General features: G+C 36.2%; 1 protein-coding gene across 2 annotated transcripts in view; it reads left to right on the forward strand.

The window, feature by feature from the left end:
* The window catches only part of LOC139962179 (sodium- and chloride-dependent GABA transporter 2-like), a 35,859-nt gene that overhangs the window by 19,459 nt on the left and 2,086 nt on the right, over positions 1–14,314 (forward strand). For both annotated transcript variants that reach the window (XM_071962154.1, XM_071962155.1), the window contains exons 2-9: positions 6,167–6,298; positions 9,470–9,725; positions 10,283–10,415; positions 11,226–11,360; positions 11,845–11,948; positions 12,276–12,400; positions 13,488–13,600; positions 14,006–14,140. In XM_071962154.1, the coding sequence (XP_071818255.1) occupies positions 6,167–6,298; positions 9,470–9,725; positions 10,283–10,415; positions 11,226–11,360; positions 11,845–11,948; positions 12,276–12,400; positions 13,488–13,600; positions 14,006–14,140 (1,133 nt within the window). The remainder of the gene's footprint in view (positions 1–6,166; positions 6,299–9,469; positions 9,726–10,282; positions 10,416–11,225; positions 11,361–11,844; positions 11,949–12,275; positions 12,401–13,487; positions 13,601–14,005; positions 14,141–14,314) is intronic.

Genomic DNA, 14,314 nt, shown 5'->3' on the forward strand with positions numbered 1-14,314 from the left:
AGAATAACGGAAAAAATAGCCATAATGAAGAAAGACACAATAACAATGCAATTGTTGATCGCATTTAAGTTTATACATAGCTAAAAGCTATAGGCTGCTTAAATACTTTTAAGGGCGACGTAGGATTTCACATAGCACACATCAGTATCATTAAAGTGGAGCCTATAGAATACGTATCTGAATTTTAGTACCGACTGATGATACATGAGAGTCAGAATTAACAATTGTTTATGCTAAACTGTATAATGTTATACGAAACAGAACTGGAGCATATTATACCAAGAAACAGCCACAGTTTAATCATCTAAATCATGGCACGCCAAACCATTCCCTTTCAACATAAACTGCGTGCCAGTGTTTATGTTTTTTGAGTTTTACTTTCTTCTCAATGTTGACATAACTTTGCAGGTGTAAAGACGTATATACGTGGCGTGTCTGGTTGCTAAAAGAACAGTGATTATTATCTGGAAAAATAGAGAGTTTTAATCTCTAACCAACGTTCCCATTATGATCAATCATTAATTTTGTTTCTTAACTGTAGAACGAAGAAAGCATTGCAGGTGGTGCAATTCACACTGTGTCTACTTTATGATGACGTTAGTAGCCTATGCAGGGCCTATACCGTTAGCATATACTTTACGATGACGTTAGTGTAAAAGCCTATACCGTTAAACGGGAAATTTATGTTTGTAAACATATGGAATAGTTTAAGTTTAAACAAACCGCGATCCATTGTGGATATTGCGGTAGGACTATACGTTCATCTGTCGTCACCCGACGCTGCACTTCTGGAATGGCTGACATAACCAAGGCAAAGCAAATTTTCATAATCTAAACAAAGTTTTAATACTGATATATAACCTTTGTCGTCTGGTCATAAAGTAATATAAATGTATGCAGAGCTTGTAATATGTTTTCGGTCATATAATATAATATTTATGTAAGACAAGGTTTTGGTAATTAAGAAGAAATGACTATACAAAGTGCACATAATATATTCGGTAAATCTAAGCGATTAGTTCAGGGAACACGTGTCTATTTTGTAACGTTTTTGCAGCCCAGACTAGTACGTTCGGAGAGTGGTCCATATACTTCTTTTGCTCTACACAATAAGTGCAGCAATGTGAACTTATTGAAAACGATATAACAGAAATAATGAATGGTGGCTTCCAAATTCACCACCCCATACTGTTTTTGAAGAAAGTAACCTATTTCCTTCTAGTTGAGTCCTTAACTATAGCTGGGTCTGAACTTTCATATCTGGTATTCCGACCTCTTTGGTTTCCCGAAAGGGGAAAGCTATGGAATCCCTGTACTCAAAGCCGAAGACTTCGTTGTTTGGCCAGGAGATGGGAGATCGTTATTTCTCAGAAAGGTTGCTATTAGTAAAATCGTTGAGTCTGCACTGTTTGCCAGTGACAGTAATAGAAAAAACATTCAAAAGGTAGAATAAAATTATCAAAGGAACATTAGAATTGTACTTGGTACTATTAAATTAGTAAATGTTGATAATATAATGTAGTTAACATGTCTTTAAATATTAAAATATGTTGTGTTTGATACAGAAATAAATTGTTAACCCCCGGCCTATACCATAGTCCATGTATCTGAAGCTTTGGTTAGTACCATTATTGATAGGGGTCAAATAAGTTGGCTTTAACCAAAAAAATATCTATAAGGAAAATAACTGCTTGCACGGCAGAAGAGGAACACACGTATTTTACAATTTTTTCTGAAATAAAGTCATACTTTGACTACTCAAACATGTACATTACATGCCAACCTTTCGCATTACGAGTAGAACCCCCTGGTACGAATGAATCAGGTCAAACATCTGGAGTATATTCATGCTAAGTTCTTTACCGCCCTCATTTCTTTCCGGGAAAACTTTGCATACAGGCTATATAGTTTTGATTGCTTGGTGATCCCAATTTTACCTTCAGTACCATGGCGCCTATCCCGTTGGGCGGAGAAGTTTTGGTATAAGACTTTGCACCTTTTGAAGTAATAAAGTAAGATACGTTCAATTCCCCCCCCCCCCCTCTTTCTAGAAAAATATCCCGTTTCTAACAAATATACCTCTCAGAATTATTTGGCGACACGACAAACGGTCGCCACCCTCCACTTTGCATACAATCGACTTGGAACACTTAAATTAATATTTTATTCAGAAAAAATTTCGACTCGGTTAAGAAACTATCAGCAACACTAAGCATTTGACAGCATCATTCCCCCCACCCTTCCGGTCTCTTCTCCATTCCGTATCGGTACCAATCCCATTACACCAGCTCTGTTACCTTGCATGAAGTTTGCAATGCCTCCATGTCAGATCTCTCTGATGAGAGTGGGGTGGTGGGGGTAGTGGGGGGGGTCAAGATGTCGGGGTCAGACACTGAATTCTATAGCGTTCACAGTGTGACGTTTATCTCGAATTGAGGATCATATCTGGATCTGATCCAGTGCTCGTTCTCTCAATGTCAACAAGGCCTATCAGCCTCTTTTCACGGTGGCCCGGATGAGATTCCGTATATTGTTATTACCTCGTGTGATCCCATCTATAGTATACATTACATCTTCACTTGTATGTATACCAGCGCAGCAACAGCCGCAGCTTCCGACGAGCTTGCAAGACTAAGAATGCCAGCTATGCCAACGTTATATATTTAGAACCGCCCTCCGTGTCTTTATGCAACTTCCTTCCCTTCCGTCTCTTAATTAAATAATAATTTTCACTTTTGTTTGAGGGTTATAAAAGTACCTAGAAAGATGACAGCGATGTCTAGTGATTATCATAATGTCTCTAACAACTGTGCAGTAATTTAGAGAGAACACATCAACGAACGTCCAGTCGCATCGAAGGTAAAACGTCTACGGTACCAAACAACTATATAATATGAGCTACCGTATACCTCCGTGTATACCACAATACACAATACTTACAGTATATAGTATTTTGTACCGTAGGCTACCTCTATGTATACCACAATACACAATACTTACAGTTTATTGTACGAGGTACCGTAGGTTACCTCCGTGTATACACAATACACAATACTTACAGTATATAGTATTAGGTACCGTTGGCTACCTGCATGTATATCACAATACACAATACTTACAGTATGTAGTATGAGGTTCCGTAGGCTACCTCCATGTACCGGTATACCACAATACTTACAGTATATAGTATGAGGTACCGTAGGCTACCTCCATGTATACCACAATACACAATACTTACAGTTTATACTACGAGGTACCGTAGGTTACCTCTATGTATACCACAATACACAATACTTACAGTTTATAGTACGAGGTACCGTAGGTTACCTCCGTGTATACCACAATACACAATACTTACAGCATATATTATGAGGTACCGTAGGCTACCTCCATGTATACCACAACACACAATACTTACAGTATATATTATGAGGTACCGTAGGCTACCTCCATGTATACCACAACACACAATACTTACAGTTATATAGTATTTTGTACCGTAGGTTACCTCCATGTATACCACAATACACAATACTTACAGTTATATAGTATTTTGTACCGTAGGTTACCTCCATGTATACCACAATACACAATACTTACAGTTATATAGTATTTTGTACCGTAGGCTACCTCCATGTATACCACAATACACAATACTTACAGTTATATAGTATTTTGTACCGTAGGTTACCTCCATGTATACCACAATACACAATACTTACAGTTATATAGTATTTTGTACCGTAGGTTACCTCCATGTATACCACAATACACAATACTTACAGTTATATAGTATTTTGTACCGTAGGTTACCTCCATGTATACCACAATACACAATACTTACAGTTATATAGTATTTTGTACCGTAGGTTACCTCCATGTTTACCACAATACACAATACTTACAGTTATATAGTATTTTGTACCGTAGGTTACCTCCATGTATACCACAATACACAATACTTACAGTTATATAGTATTTTGTCGGGTTGACAGATACCGTTATATATATTAACTACATATAGCTGTGTGTAAGTGATTGTATACGTGGGACCCTGTATCGTCCTCTGTAAATCCCAGCAGTGAGCTGGAAGAAACAGCAAGTTTTGAAAAGGGTTTTTGCAAAGATCATAAAACCCCTTTAGTTTCTGACTGAATATTATAAACAAACTTTCTCCAACACTTGTGGCAACATAGTATCTTGAATAATTTGGTTAATTTGGTTAAGCCGGATGTCCGGTTTCTCGTGTCAAATTCTACAAATGTCCTCATGAGACACGTGTATTGTTTTAGTGCTTTCAATTTCAAAACACACTACACAACAGGTGGGTAAGACCAACTTAATAACGATACAAAAAGTTCAAAAGTTAGCAGACGGGTATCTGTGTTTTGGGACCATGCGGGTGTCATGAAGAAAAACAAAATGATAAAACATTTCAAAGTATTTTTTTTTTTTATCAATGTCCACTGAAAAGTTCTATCACGCAGATTGCCAGTCTCTCTATATATGATACCAGCAATCACCTGTTATAATCAATAAGACTCCCTTCACGCTCGGGACCAGTTCAGCAAGCAGACCTTTTAATTGGACTGGCGAACCCTGTCTCGATATCCCGGACAGCCGATACAGTTTATCTGGAGGACACATCAGGGAGTGAACGTACTTTCATTTTGGGTACTCAAAAATATGCGAAGTTGCGAAAAGAAGAATGCTTCATTGATGCATTTACAGCTGTATCTTTGACATTTTCATAAGTAGAACGGATATAGGCCTAATTATATGAACGTTCACTGCAGCAGTTTACTACATACTCACCTTTGCGTGTGAACTTGGTATTCAAGTATTAATGTAATTGTAAAATGTTCTGTGCTGCGTTCCTTGTACTACTGGCTGGTATCTGTATGCATATAGGTTGCATGCAAATACCGAATTGTTGATGGAATCTTGCTATTCGAGGAAAAGTATGCAATAGGTCTACTGACCAGTATTTGAGAGTTCACTCTAAAAATACAGTGTACGAATAGAGTTGTATTCTGGTTCTTTACACAATCATTCCTTTCTGTTTGCACACACACGCAATGTTTGTATTACATTCAGACCGAGGACCCCATTGTATTTTCCATTGTTCAAATCCACGTACCCTAACCTAAACAATACCCCCATACAATAGAATTCTTTCGAGGACGTGGTGATTCTTTAGAAATCACAACCGAGGACCTGGAATTCTTTTGTTCAAGTCCTCGGTCAGAATACAAAACAAAAGCACACGCACACACACGCACACGCACAAAATAATATCGAGAAGTTACAGTCTTAGCTTGTATACTCTCGGTGCACTTCAAAAGATTATCGCAAATAAAGTCATCTATGTAATTGTCACTGTTTATGTAGCAACGTTCGATACGATTATTTACGGCGAAGCCCAAAAGACTCCGAACGACTGCAACCTATTATGTAAAGTCCATATCAGTATACGGTAGGATGCATAACTGTGGGATCGTTATGTGAACTGCATATACAACTATACCAGCGGTCACAGCAAATGCATGCATATACATGAAAGTATAATTATACGCTATAGTGAGGATTGTGATGAACTTGTGTTGCTGTAACTCAAGTAAAATATCTTCTCGTACGAAATAATATACGGCACAATCTTTGGCAGTTATACTTTCATTTTTATCTATTTCATCTCAATTCCCCGTTTGGTCAAGCCTATGTTATCATCGTCTTATGAAACATTATCCAATAGAATTGCAACCCGAAACGTTCGGCTGCTAATTGATGGGCTCAGATATGAATCAGAGGTTCACATCAGTATACACATAAGCATGCCAAAGAATATAGGTACACTGCAGAAAAGTCCACATTTCCAAATTCACAACCTTTCGTGCCTTTATTAAATACTCGTTGTGCACCAAAGAAGGTCTGGTGCATCTGGTATGACGGTGAGTTACGAGTAGGTCACATTGAAATGTGGTGATTAAGCATACCAGAATAGCAGGAGACCCGGTGAGGTACACAATTCCCAGTCCCTCACAGAATGATGTATCCACATGGTGACCACATTACAGGCTTACACATTTTTTGTTTTGTTTTATCAAGGAGTTAAAATTAATCCGAATGGACGGGTGAAATAATTTGTTCTCTCTTTGACTCTTTGCAGGTGCTTTCCTCATTCCTTATGGCATCTCTCTCTTCACTGCTGGTATTCCCATTTTCCTCCTTGAAGTATCCATCGGCCAGATGCTTCAGACTGGTGGTATCACTGTTTGGGGTATCTTTCCGTTAATAAAAGGTAAAGACAAAAAACGACCGGCCTGTCCGCCTAGCAAGAAGGTTAACAAGACCAAATTATGTTGATTTTGTTATATAGGCTAGCAGAAAGGATTTATAACGCAGAAAGGATTTATCAGGATTTTTAACTCTCAGTTTCGACCAATGAAATTTGCGTGTCTTAGTTTGCTTTATGTCTTTCCTTATATGTAATGTTGATTATCCACGAGGTAAGATGGTGCTGGACGTGCAGGCTGAGACTGCTTTCGCATGTATACTTTATTTGAATGTGTACCAGTTCAGAACTTTGCAAAGGAACCAGATTGACTAAATTCAAAATTGCTGCTTTGCAGTGATGGTATATTTCTGGTAAAACTTGCGAATTATGGAAAAGCCATTTTGTTTTTTTCAGCTATATATAGCTACTGAATAGTTTGTTGTAAAACTAACTCGTAAGCTTAACTGGACCGACACACAATGTTCGGTGGTTAATATCCTTTCAAATGTTTTTGTTTGTGAGAGAAAATCTGAGAAGTAAAATTCCTTCTTATGTTCATGAACCCTCGGACATCCCCTTAAATGTCTCCCTCACTATAGTAATACGGGGAGTCTTTTACGTTTCTTTAAGAGAGAATGTTCCAGAGGTTTTACATATTGATCATAGATAACCTGTAAAATACAAATCAACACTTCACTCAATCATATCCTGATCTAATTTACAAATTGATAGAAAATGACTTTTAAAACTTGCCACAAGGCCCCAAAATTGTACACAGATTTACGAACATGTCTGTGACGTCACGAATTAACTTTGTGCAAACAAAACTACAATTATTTCGAAAAACCCTTCTTTCACCATTAAAGTCCACATTATTTCATACGGAATTTATCCTGTACGGAAATGTGTTACACTCAAGATAATGACCAAATGAGTAGTCATCCGAGCTTATGCTTCGGTGAAGTGTTGTTTTGCATTTTTTTTTTTGCATTTTGGGGTTATTTGCGATAAACATATATAGACAAAATGAACAACGAAATATACCTTGATTATTATCTTAAAGGAAGTCCCAAGTCATTACTGAACGCTACTCAAGGCAATCACAAAACTCCTCAATAATGATTGTTTTGAATTCCTTTATGAAACATGTTTTAGTCATCAGAGAGGGTGTAATAGGTTACGTGCGAGTAAAACAATCAGGGTTGTAGACATGCTAAGTTTTCAGTGCATAAGCCAAAGACTAAAACAACAAAGGGAGGGGGGGGGGGGCGGTGATATAGGCACCCATATAGATACGGTGGTTCTTCTTTATCTTAACACATCTCGTTAATTGCTTTGCTCATTAGGTCATTATCTTGTGTACAAACTCTAATGACCGTGTAAAGATGATAATTTATCTTTATGATTCTGAACTCTCTACACTAATCACATTTAAAGCAGAAGAGACGATATGGAATATGGATTACCATAGGGGTATATTTATATATATATATATCTATATCTATATACATATATATATATACATATATATATATATACATATATATATATATAAATATATATATATATATATATATATATATATACATATATATATATATATACATATGCATATTTGCGTGTGTGTGTGTGTTTGTGTGTACGTTTCTATATCAAAGAGTTGGCCGTGACGATAGATATAAGTACAATAATAGATAATATAATATCGTTATGTAGTTTTTATGAATAACTATACTGCCAAACTCAATTAGACGCTTTAAACGTGTCCTTACATTGTCCTTTATTTTTGTTTATCAAACGTTATTAGTGACAACTATTTCCTATCTATTAACTCTAATTACTTTATGGTGTATGTATTTAGAGTGTCTAAAAATAAGCTTTACAAAATGTATGGATACAGAAAAGGGTTCAAGTGTACCCATTAGAACTGCTTGGATTTTATTTTTGTTTGCCAAATCTGTTCGAATTTCTGATCGAAGCAAATTTAAACATTTTATAATTACTTTGCTCCTCCTGTCTTACCTGTCTCTCCATCTGCACTCTCCAAACAAGTAGGTTTTTGGGAAACAATGTTGTGATTATTGTCGTGGAAATAATTGATGAAATTAAGGCCATATTTACGTTCTGTCGTGACGACTATAAGTCTAAATTATTTTCAAATTTAAAAAAGGTTACTCATATAATACTTTCAGAATATAATTAAAATAGATAAATAATAATTGGTTTAATAACGAATATAAAATATGACGTTTTTAAACAGTTCGCTTTTGATAGATGCTGGATATCTGTTAGTTAATTAAAGATGATATGAAAGGTCACGGTCTCAAAGTACTTTATCTGTGCATGCGAACGGTTCGGTTATCACCAATAATTCCAATAATTCATTAGCAATTAAGTATATTGGGTTTACTGATTGAAACGATTCTACATAAGGTAGATTTTAGTTATATTAGCTACAGGACCTTTCTGACGTTATAAGTACGGTACCTCACGTCTCTTTCACTTCTGTAAGAATAGCGTGAACGTCACTAATTGTGATGAACATAAGCCTATATATGTAGAAAGCAACTGTCTCTATAGCAATTTCGTAATGTAGCGTGATTGTTCTTACCTTTACTGAAATTATTCAGTTTATAATTCTTCGCTTGTTTCATTTCATAAAATCATAGCATAAAGAATAATGTTTTCAAAGTTTTTTAAACCTAGCATTAAAGAAAATAACTATATATCATGATTTGGAATCGTTGAGATTGAAATATAGTCATCTCAATAAATGCAGTTGCTAATTATGTTCCCCACTGCATGCATTGGATAAAAGTGATATCATTATATTAAAATATTAGAATCTTCGGAACCATGTGGTCGAATGATAAGTGGATTTCGATTAAAGAGTTGCAGGTTCGAGACTTGGTTCGAGTCCTGGCCAAATCATCACGTTTAGGTGCTTAAAGGAAGACCAATGACCATGTGTTTACTGTTGTAAAGTTGTGCGTGGAGGCCTTTTCGTGATGGAAGACTTCACAAGCTTTGCCTTAAATTTTAACATTTTCCCAGCCGTTGGTTACTTTGTTTACGTAAAGGTATACTTTGTATATACGTAAAGGTAAAGATGTTTGTTTACGTAAAGGTATACCGCCATAATTGCGTTAAAATAACCATTCCTTTTTTTTTCTTTTTTTCCCTTCATATTTACAGGAGTCGGTTACGCGGCATTTAGCGTTTCCTTCGTCCTGTGTACTTACTACATTGTCATCATCACGTGGTCTTTGTATTACCTATTCTCCTCGTTCACCACCAAGTTACCCTGGGGGGACTGCGAGGGTGACTGGAACGATATTTACTGCAACGACCCCGAACTACAAGACAGTGCTCCAGAGGGTTACTTCATCTCAAAGAATGGCTCCGTCTACCCCCTCGGTCTCGGTAAATCACCGGCACAAGAATTCTGGGAGTAAGTCATTTTATATCAACAGCGTTCAAAAGTGTTCCAAGATTTATTTGATAGTGATTTCTCTCCATATAAGAGTAATATTTGTTTACAATTCCGTTCTTTTTAGTTAGTTTGTACAGAATTCATGTTTTAAAAAATGCATGCATGTGAAAGGCCAATCAAGAAGTTCCCGAATCGAACTGGCATAAGTCGTTTCACGATGCTGAACCCAGTGATGTTAATGTCCTATAGTCTCGAAACTGTCTGGATGTTTAAGTAATACCAATTAGAATAATGTAGTTGAGAGGATCATGATCCATCATGCATCTTGCAACCTGCGTGAAAAGTTCAGGTAATTATCACGAAAACAGCGGCTGATTACTGCAACCATATATGGTAGTCATTTATACGTCATGTATTGATCTATTCGTTTATATTTTACAAACTATATTGCGTATTTTCCAAACTCGTATTCCACACATCATTATAGGCTTAGTAAAACACATTTACTGGTTACAGATCGCTTGTTGTATTAAAACTTTAGCTCAACCTTTTTCGTATATTTTTGTTTGTTTCAGCAACAAAGTGCTTGGTATCAGCAGTGGGATTGAAGATCTTGGTGGTATGCGTTGGGAACTTGTCGGATGTCTTGCATTGGCGTGGGTACTCTGCTATCTTTGCATCTGGAGAGGTGTGAAGCAAACAGGAAAGGTCAGTGTAATAGTAGTGTTCCATACTTATCGTTGAACCCGTGAAGTTTAAACTTATTACAGCTGGCTTCACGGAATGGAGATTTACTGCATAATTATATATGATTTGAAGCATAAACGTTTTACTTGAAAATACGATGATATCAGAAACGGAATATGAGATTTGAATTCGCCTATCCTATACTAAAGATGTCCTGGAGTTATTCAAATATGAATCTAAAAGAAAATTACTGTCAGATGAGACCTAAAATATCCAATAGTCAATAGAAGTAGAAAAGTCCCACGAGAGTAACAAGCTAATAGAGAAGCCCCACCCCCAAAGGGGGGAATTGAAATTCGTCAGTTAAGTTTTGCAAATTGTAGCAAACAGTAAAAGAGAGTTGAAGAAAGGGAGAAAGAGTAATAAGAGGTTATTAAGTTATTAATGCAGCATTTCACATACCAGAAAAATTCCACTTCACGACCGGTTTCGTCCTTTTGGTACTCATCAGGCGAAGGTAGCAATCGAACCCCGGATCTTGTGTCACGAACCGAAGTCCGTACCACTCGACCACAGTGAAATCCCTGGTGTGATGCGTGTAAATTTGCTTTGTATAACTGTCATTGAGGACGTATTACCCAAGTGTTATGATTGTACAGAGTGCACCCCTGGTGCTTTAAATCTGACAATTTTACACAGAATAACCACTCACAATATATATATATATATAAATATATATATATATATATATATATATATATATATATATATATATATATATATATATATATTTATATATATAAATACTTTTGATTTTTCTCCATACAACAGATCGTCTGGTTTACAGCCCTGTCTCCCTATGTTATTCTGACCATTCTGTTGATTCGTGGAGTAACCCTTCCTGGTGCAGGAGACGGGATTTACTTTTACATGAACCCAGATTGGGAGAGATTAAAGTCACCGACGGTACGTGCTGACAACATGTATCAATTATGAATAAAAAAAAAAACACGCGCTTGCAAAGGTGGACATCTTTGTATTAGCTGTCCTATACGATAACTTCTATATATTTTAATTTGTTGTAATCAATATATTTTGGCTTCGATTAAAAATTGCAATCCATTTAATATCAATACTTCATCATGGAAAACCGCATGGTTTAATGTTATAGTCAGTAGTCCTGTTTTGTTCACTTACAGGCAAACAATGACTTGTATTTGGTTTCTATCACCATCTCAAATGAAGTCACTTCAAAGTTATCATTGTGTTCGTTGCGACGTGATATTCGAGTCGAAATTTTAGAATTATTCGAACATTCGATTTGAGTTTTGACAAAGCAGGGGTTGTCAGATGTGGTAAAATTTACTCTTAATCAAACTCACCAAACGCGAATGTTTTATTTATTAATATTATCATTTGATGATCTCTTGTTTATTTCTGTGTGCCACAGGTATGGATTGACGCTGCCACCCAGATCTTTTTCTCATACAGTGTTGGAATTGGTTCCCTCATATCACTTGGAAGTTATAACAAATACAGAAACAACTCAATGATGTAAGTTCATTATCTGTTATCATATCATTTTAATGATAATAACATAAAGATTCATTTTAATATTATTCGTGTTCTGATTTAGATCACTTTTTGCGTCAGACATATGAAAAAGGCTCTCCATACATTTCTCTCCAGAAAATGAAATATAAGTAAAAGTAATCATAAAAAATAAAATAAAAATAAAAATAAAAATAATAATAATAATAATAAAAAAATAAAATAAAAATAATCCAGTTGCGTAGCTACTTTTAAGTGAGGATTTATGAATTCATTATGCTTAAACTCTCCTTTTTTCTTTTTTTCTTTTTCGTTGCCCTCATTTCTCAGAGATACTGTAGTTGTTGGATTTGTTAACGCGGCAACGAGTATTTACTCTGGATTTGTGACCTTCAGTATCTTAGGATACATGTCCTATCAACAAGGTGTTCCAGTTTCTGAAGTTGTAGATGAAGGTTTGTTGCAACTTCTTGCGATGATTTGTGTTAAAGATATTTACGTCTAATGATATAGTTACCGTACTTTGTGAGAAATTTGAGAAACCATATCTTGAGTATTCGGTGGGAGGGGGGGGGGGGAGGGGTAGGAAGCTTCCAAAAAGAGGAGGAAGGCAACATCAGAGGAGCACTTTCTCGTTCCACAACCGTGCACCACTCGTTAAGCTATAAACCGATACACACCGGTCATATCACTTAAATATATATGATGTGTTAGTATTTTATCAGTACTATTATGGTGCACGTGAATAATTAAAATAAAATATTAAAATTAACAAAGGCTTAAGATATCCAAAAGGCAGTTCTCCATCAAAGGGGCACATTTTATTTGCCATTAGGGCACATTTGCTATTTTCCCCCAGTGCCCCCGGCTCCTATACCCTCTGTGAGTATTCCCCGAGTTCTTTTCATTGATCGCTTTATTTATCTATGGTTCACTGTCTTCCCGTTTAAAAATGACCACATTATCATCATGACACGCTGAACATCTGCTTCATAGGAACATTCTGCTAACACCATATCTGCCACGAGACTTTTACTCGTAACAACAAAATAAACTGAACCGTCCGAAAAAACTTATCACCGATATAGTCCATACATTCAAAACAACCATCATGGAAATGTTGTTTATATATGCTTGGCCCGTATCAAGGAATTTTGAACTGGATTAGGGGCGCAAACAATCAACTTAATTTAAGGGTCAAGCACCAACACTTTAAGGAAGGGCGCCAACACTTTATGGGATGGGAAACAACAATTTATGGAAAGACAATCAACAATTTCAGGAGGAAGAGTAGAATGCTCGTGACATGTTATTTGTAAAGTGTTTTTATTTGGGGGGGGGGTTGGGGGGGTGGGGGGGGGGTTCAAATGCAGCATTGTTGCTACGGATGGGGAAGGTCCATGTTCTGGAACAGAAATGTCGTTAATTGTTCGGATATCATTGAAATTTATGATTTTGTTTTACTTGATTTTTCGATTTTGATTTAAAGAAAAACCCATTGAAGAAAAGAAACCATGGATATTATTGCTCTTTTCACTGCAGGACCTGGTTTGACCTTTGTAGCATACCCGACTGCATTGTACACTATGCCTGGTGCTACCTTCTTCGCCATCATCTTCTTCCTTATGTTGCTTATGTTGGGAATGAATACTCAGGTACGTTATGATGATATACTTGGGATCGAAGTTATAATGATATACTTGGGATCGAATCTTATCAATAATTTGACAATTGCAGATTAATTATCTTCTAACGTATGATGGCTGTTTTGAAGATTTGAACGAGAAAATGGCATAGACGGGAAAAATGCAAACTATTACGAATGTTTGTAACATACATATACATTCGTACGTGCATTTCCGTTACATACCCCCCCCCCCCCAAAATGAATAGATACTGTTCCATAAATAAAAGCATATATACAGTATTATGATGCATTACCCCCCCCCCCAAAAAAAAAATAATAAAAAAATTATAATAATAATAAATTAATAAAAAATCAACTCTAAATGTACTGTTCCATGAATAAACCATATATCACCTTTTTGTTTTCTCTACAGTTTGCTGTTGTAGAAGGCTTAGCAACCTCGTTGATGGATGCATTCCCCCAGTACAAATTGAGAGAACACAGGTCACTCTTTCTTCTTGCAATCTGCGGTTCATCGTTTCTTGTAGGTCTCTTTATGGTTACAGAGGTGTGTACTACAAAGTATTTCAAGTCAAATCTACAATTCACGAAACAATCCTGTACAATTTGCTAAATAAGCTCGTAAATCGTTGGATGTATAATATGTGACTAATGTTTTTGGTGTTACTAATGTTAAATGTTTATACGTACAATATATCAGCACATGACAAACGTTTCAAAT

The sequence above is a fragment of the Apostichopus japonicus genome, chromosome 20 (assembly GCF_037975245.1).
Source record: "Apostichopus japonicus isolate 1M-3 chromosome 20, ASM3797524v1, whole genome shotgun sequence".
NCBI lineage: Eukaryota > Metazoa > Echinodermata > Holothuroidea > Aspidochirotida > Stichopodidae > Apostichopus > Apostichopus japonicus.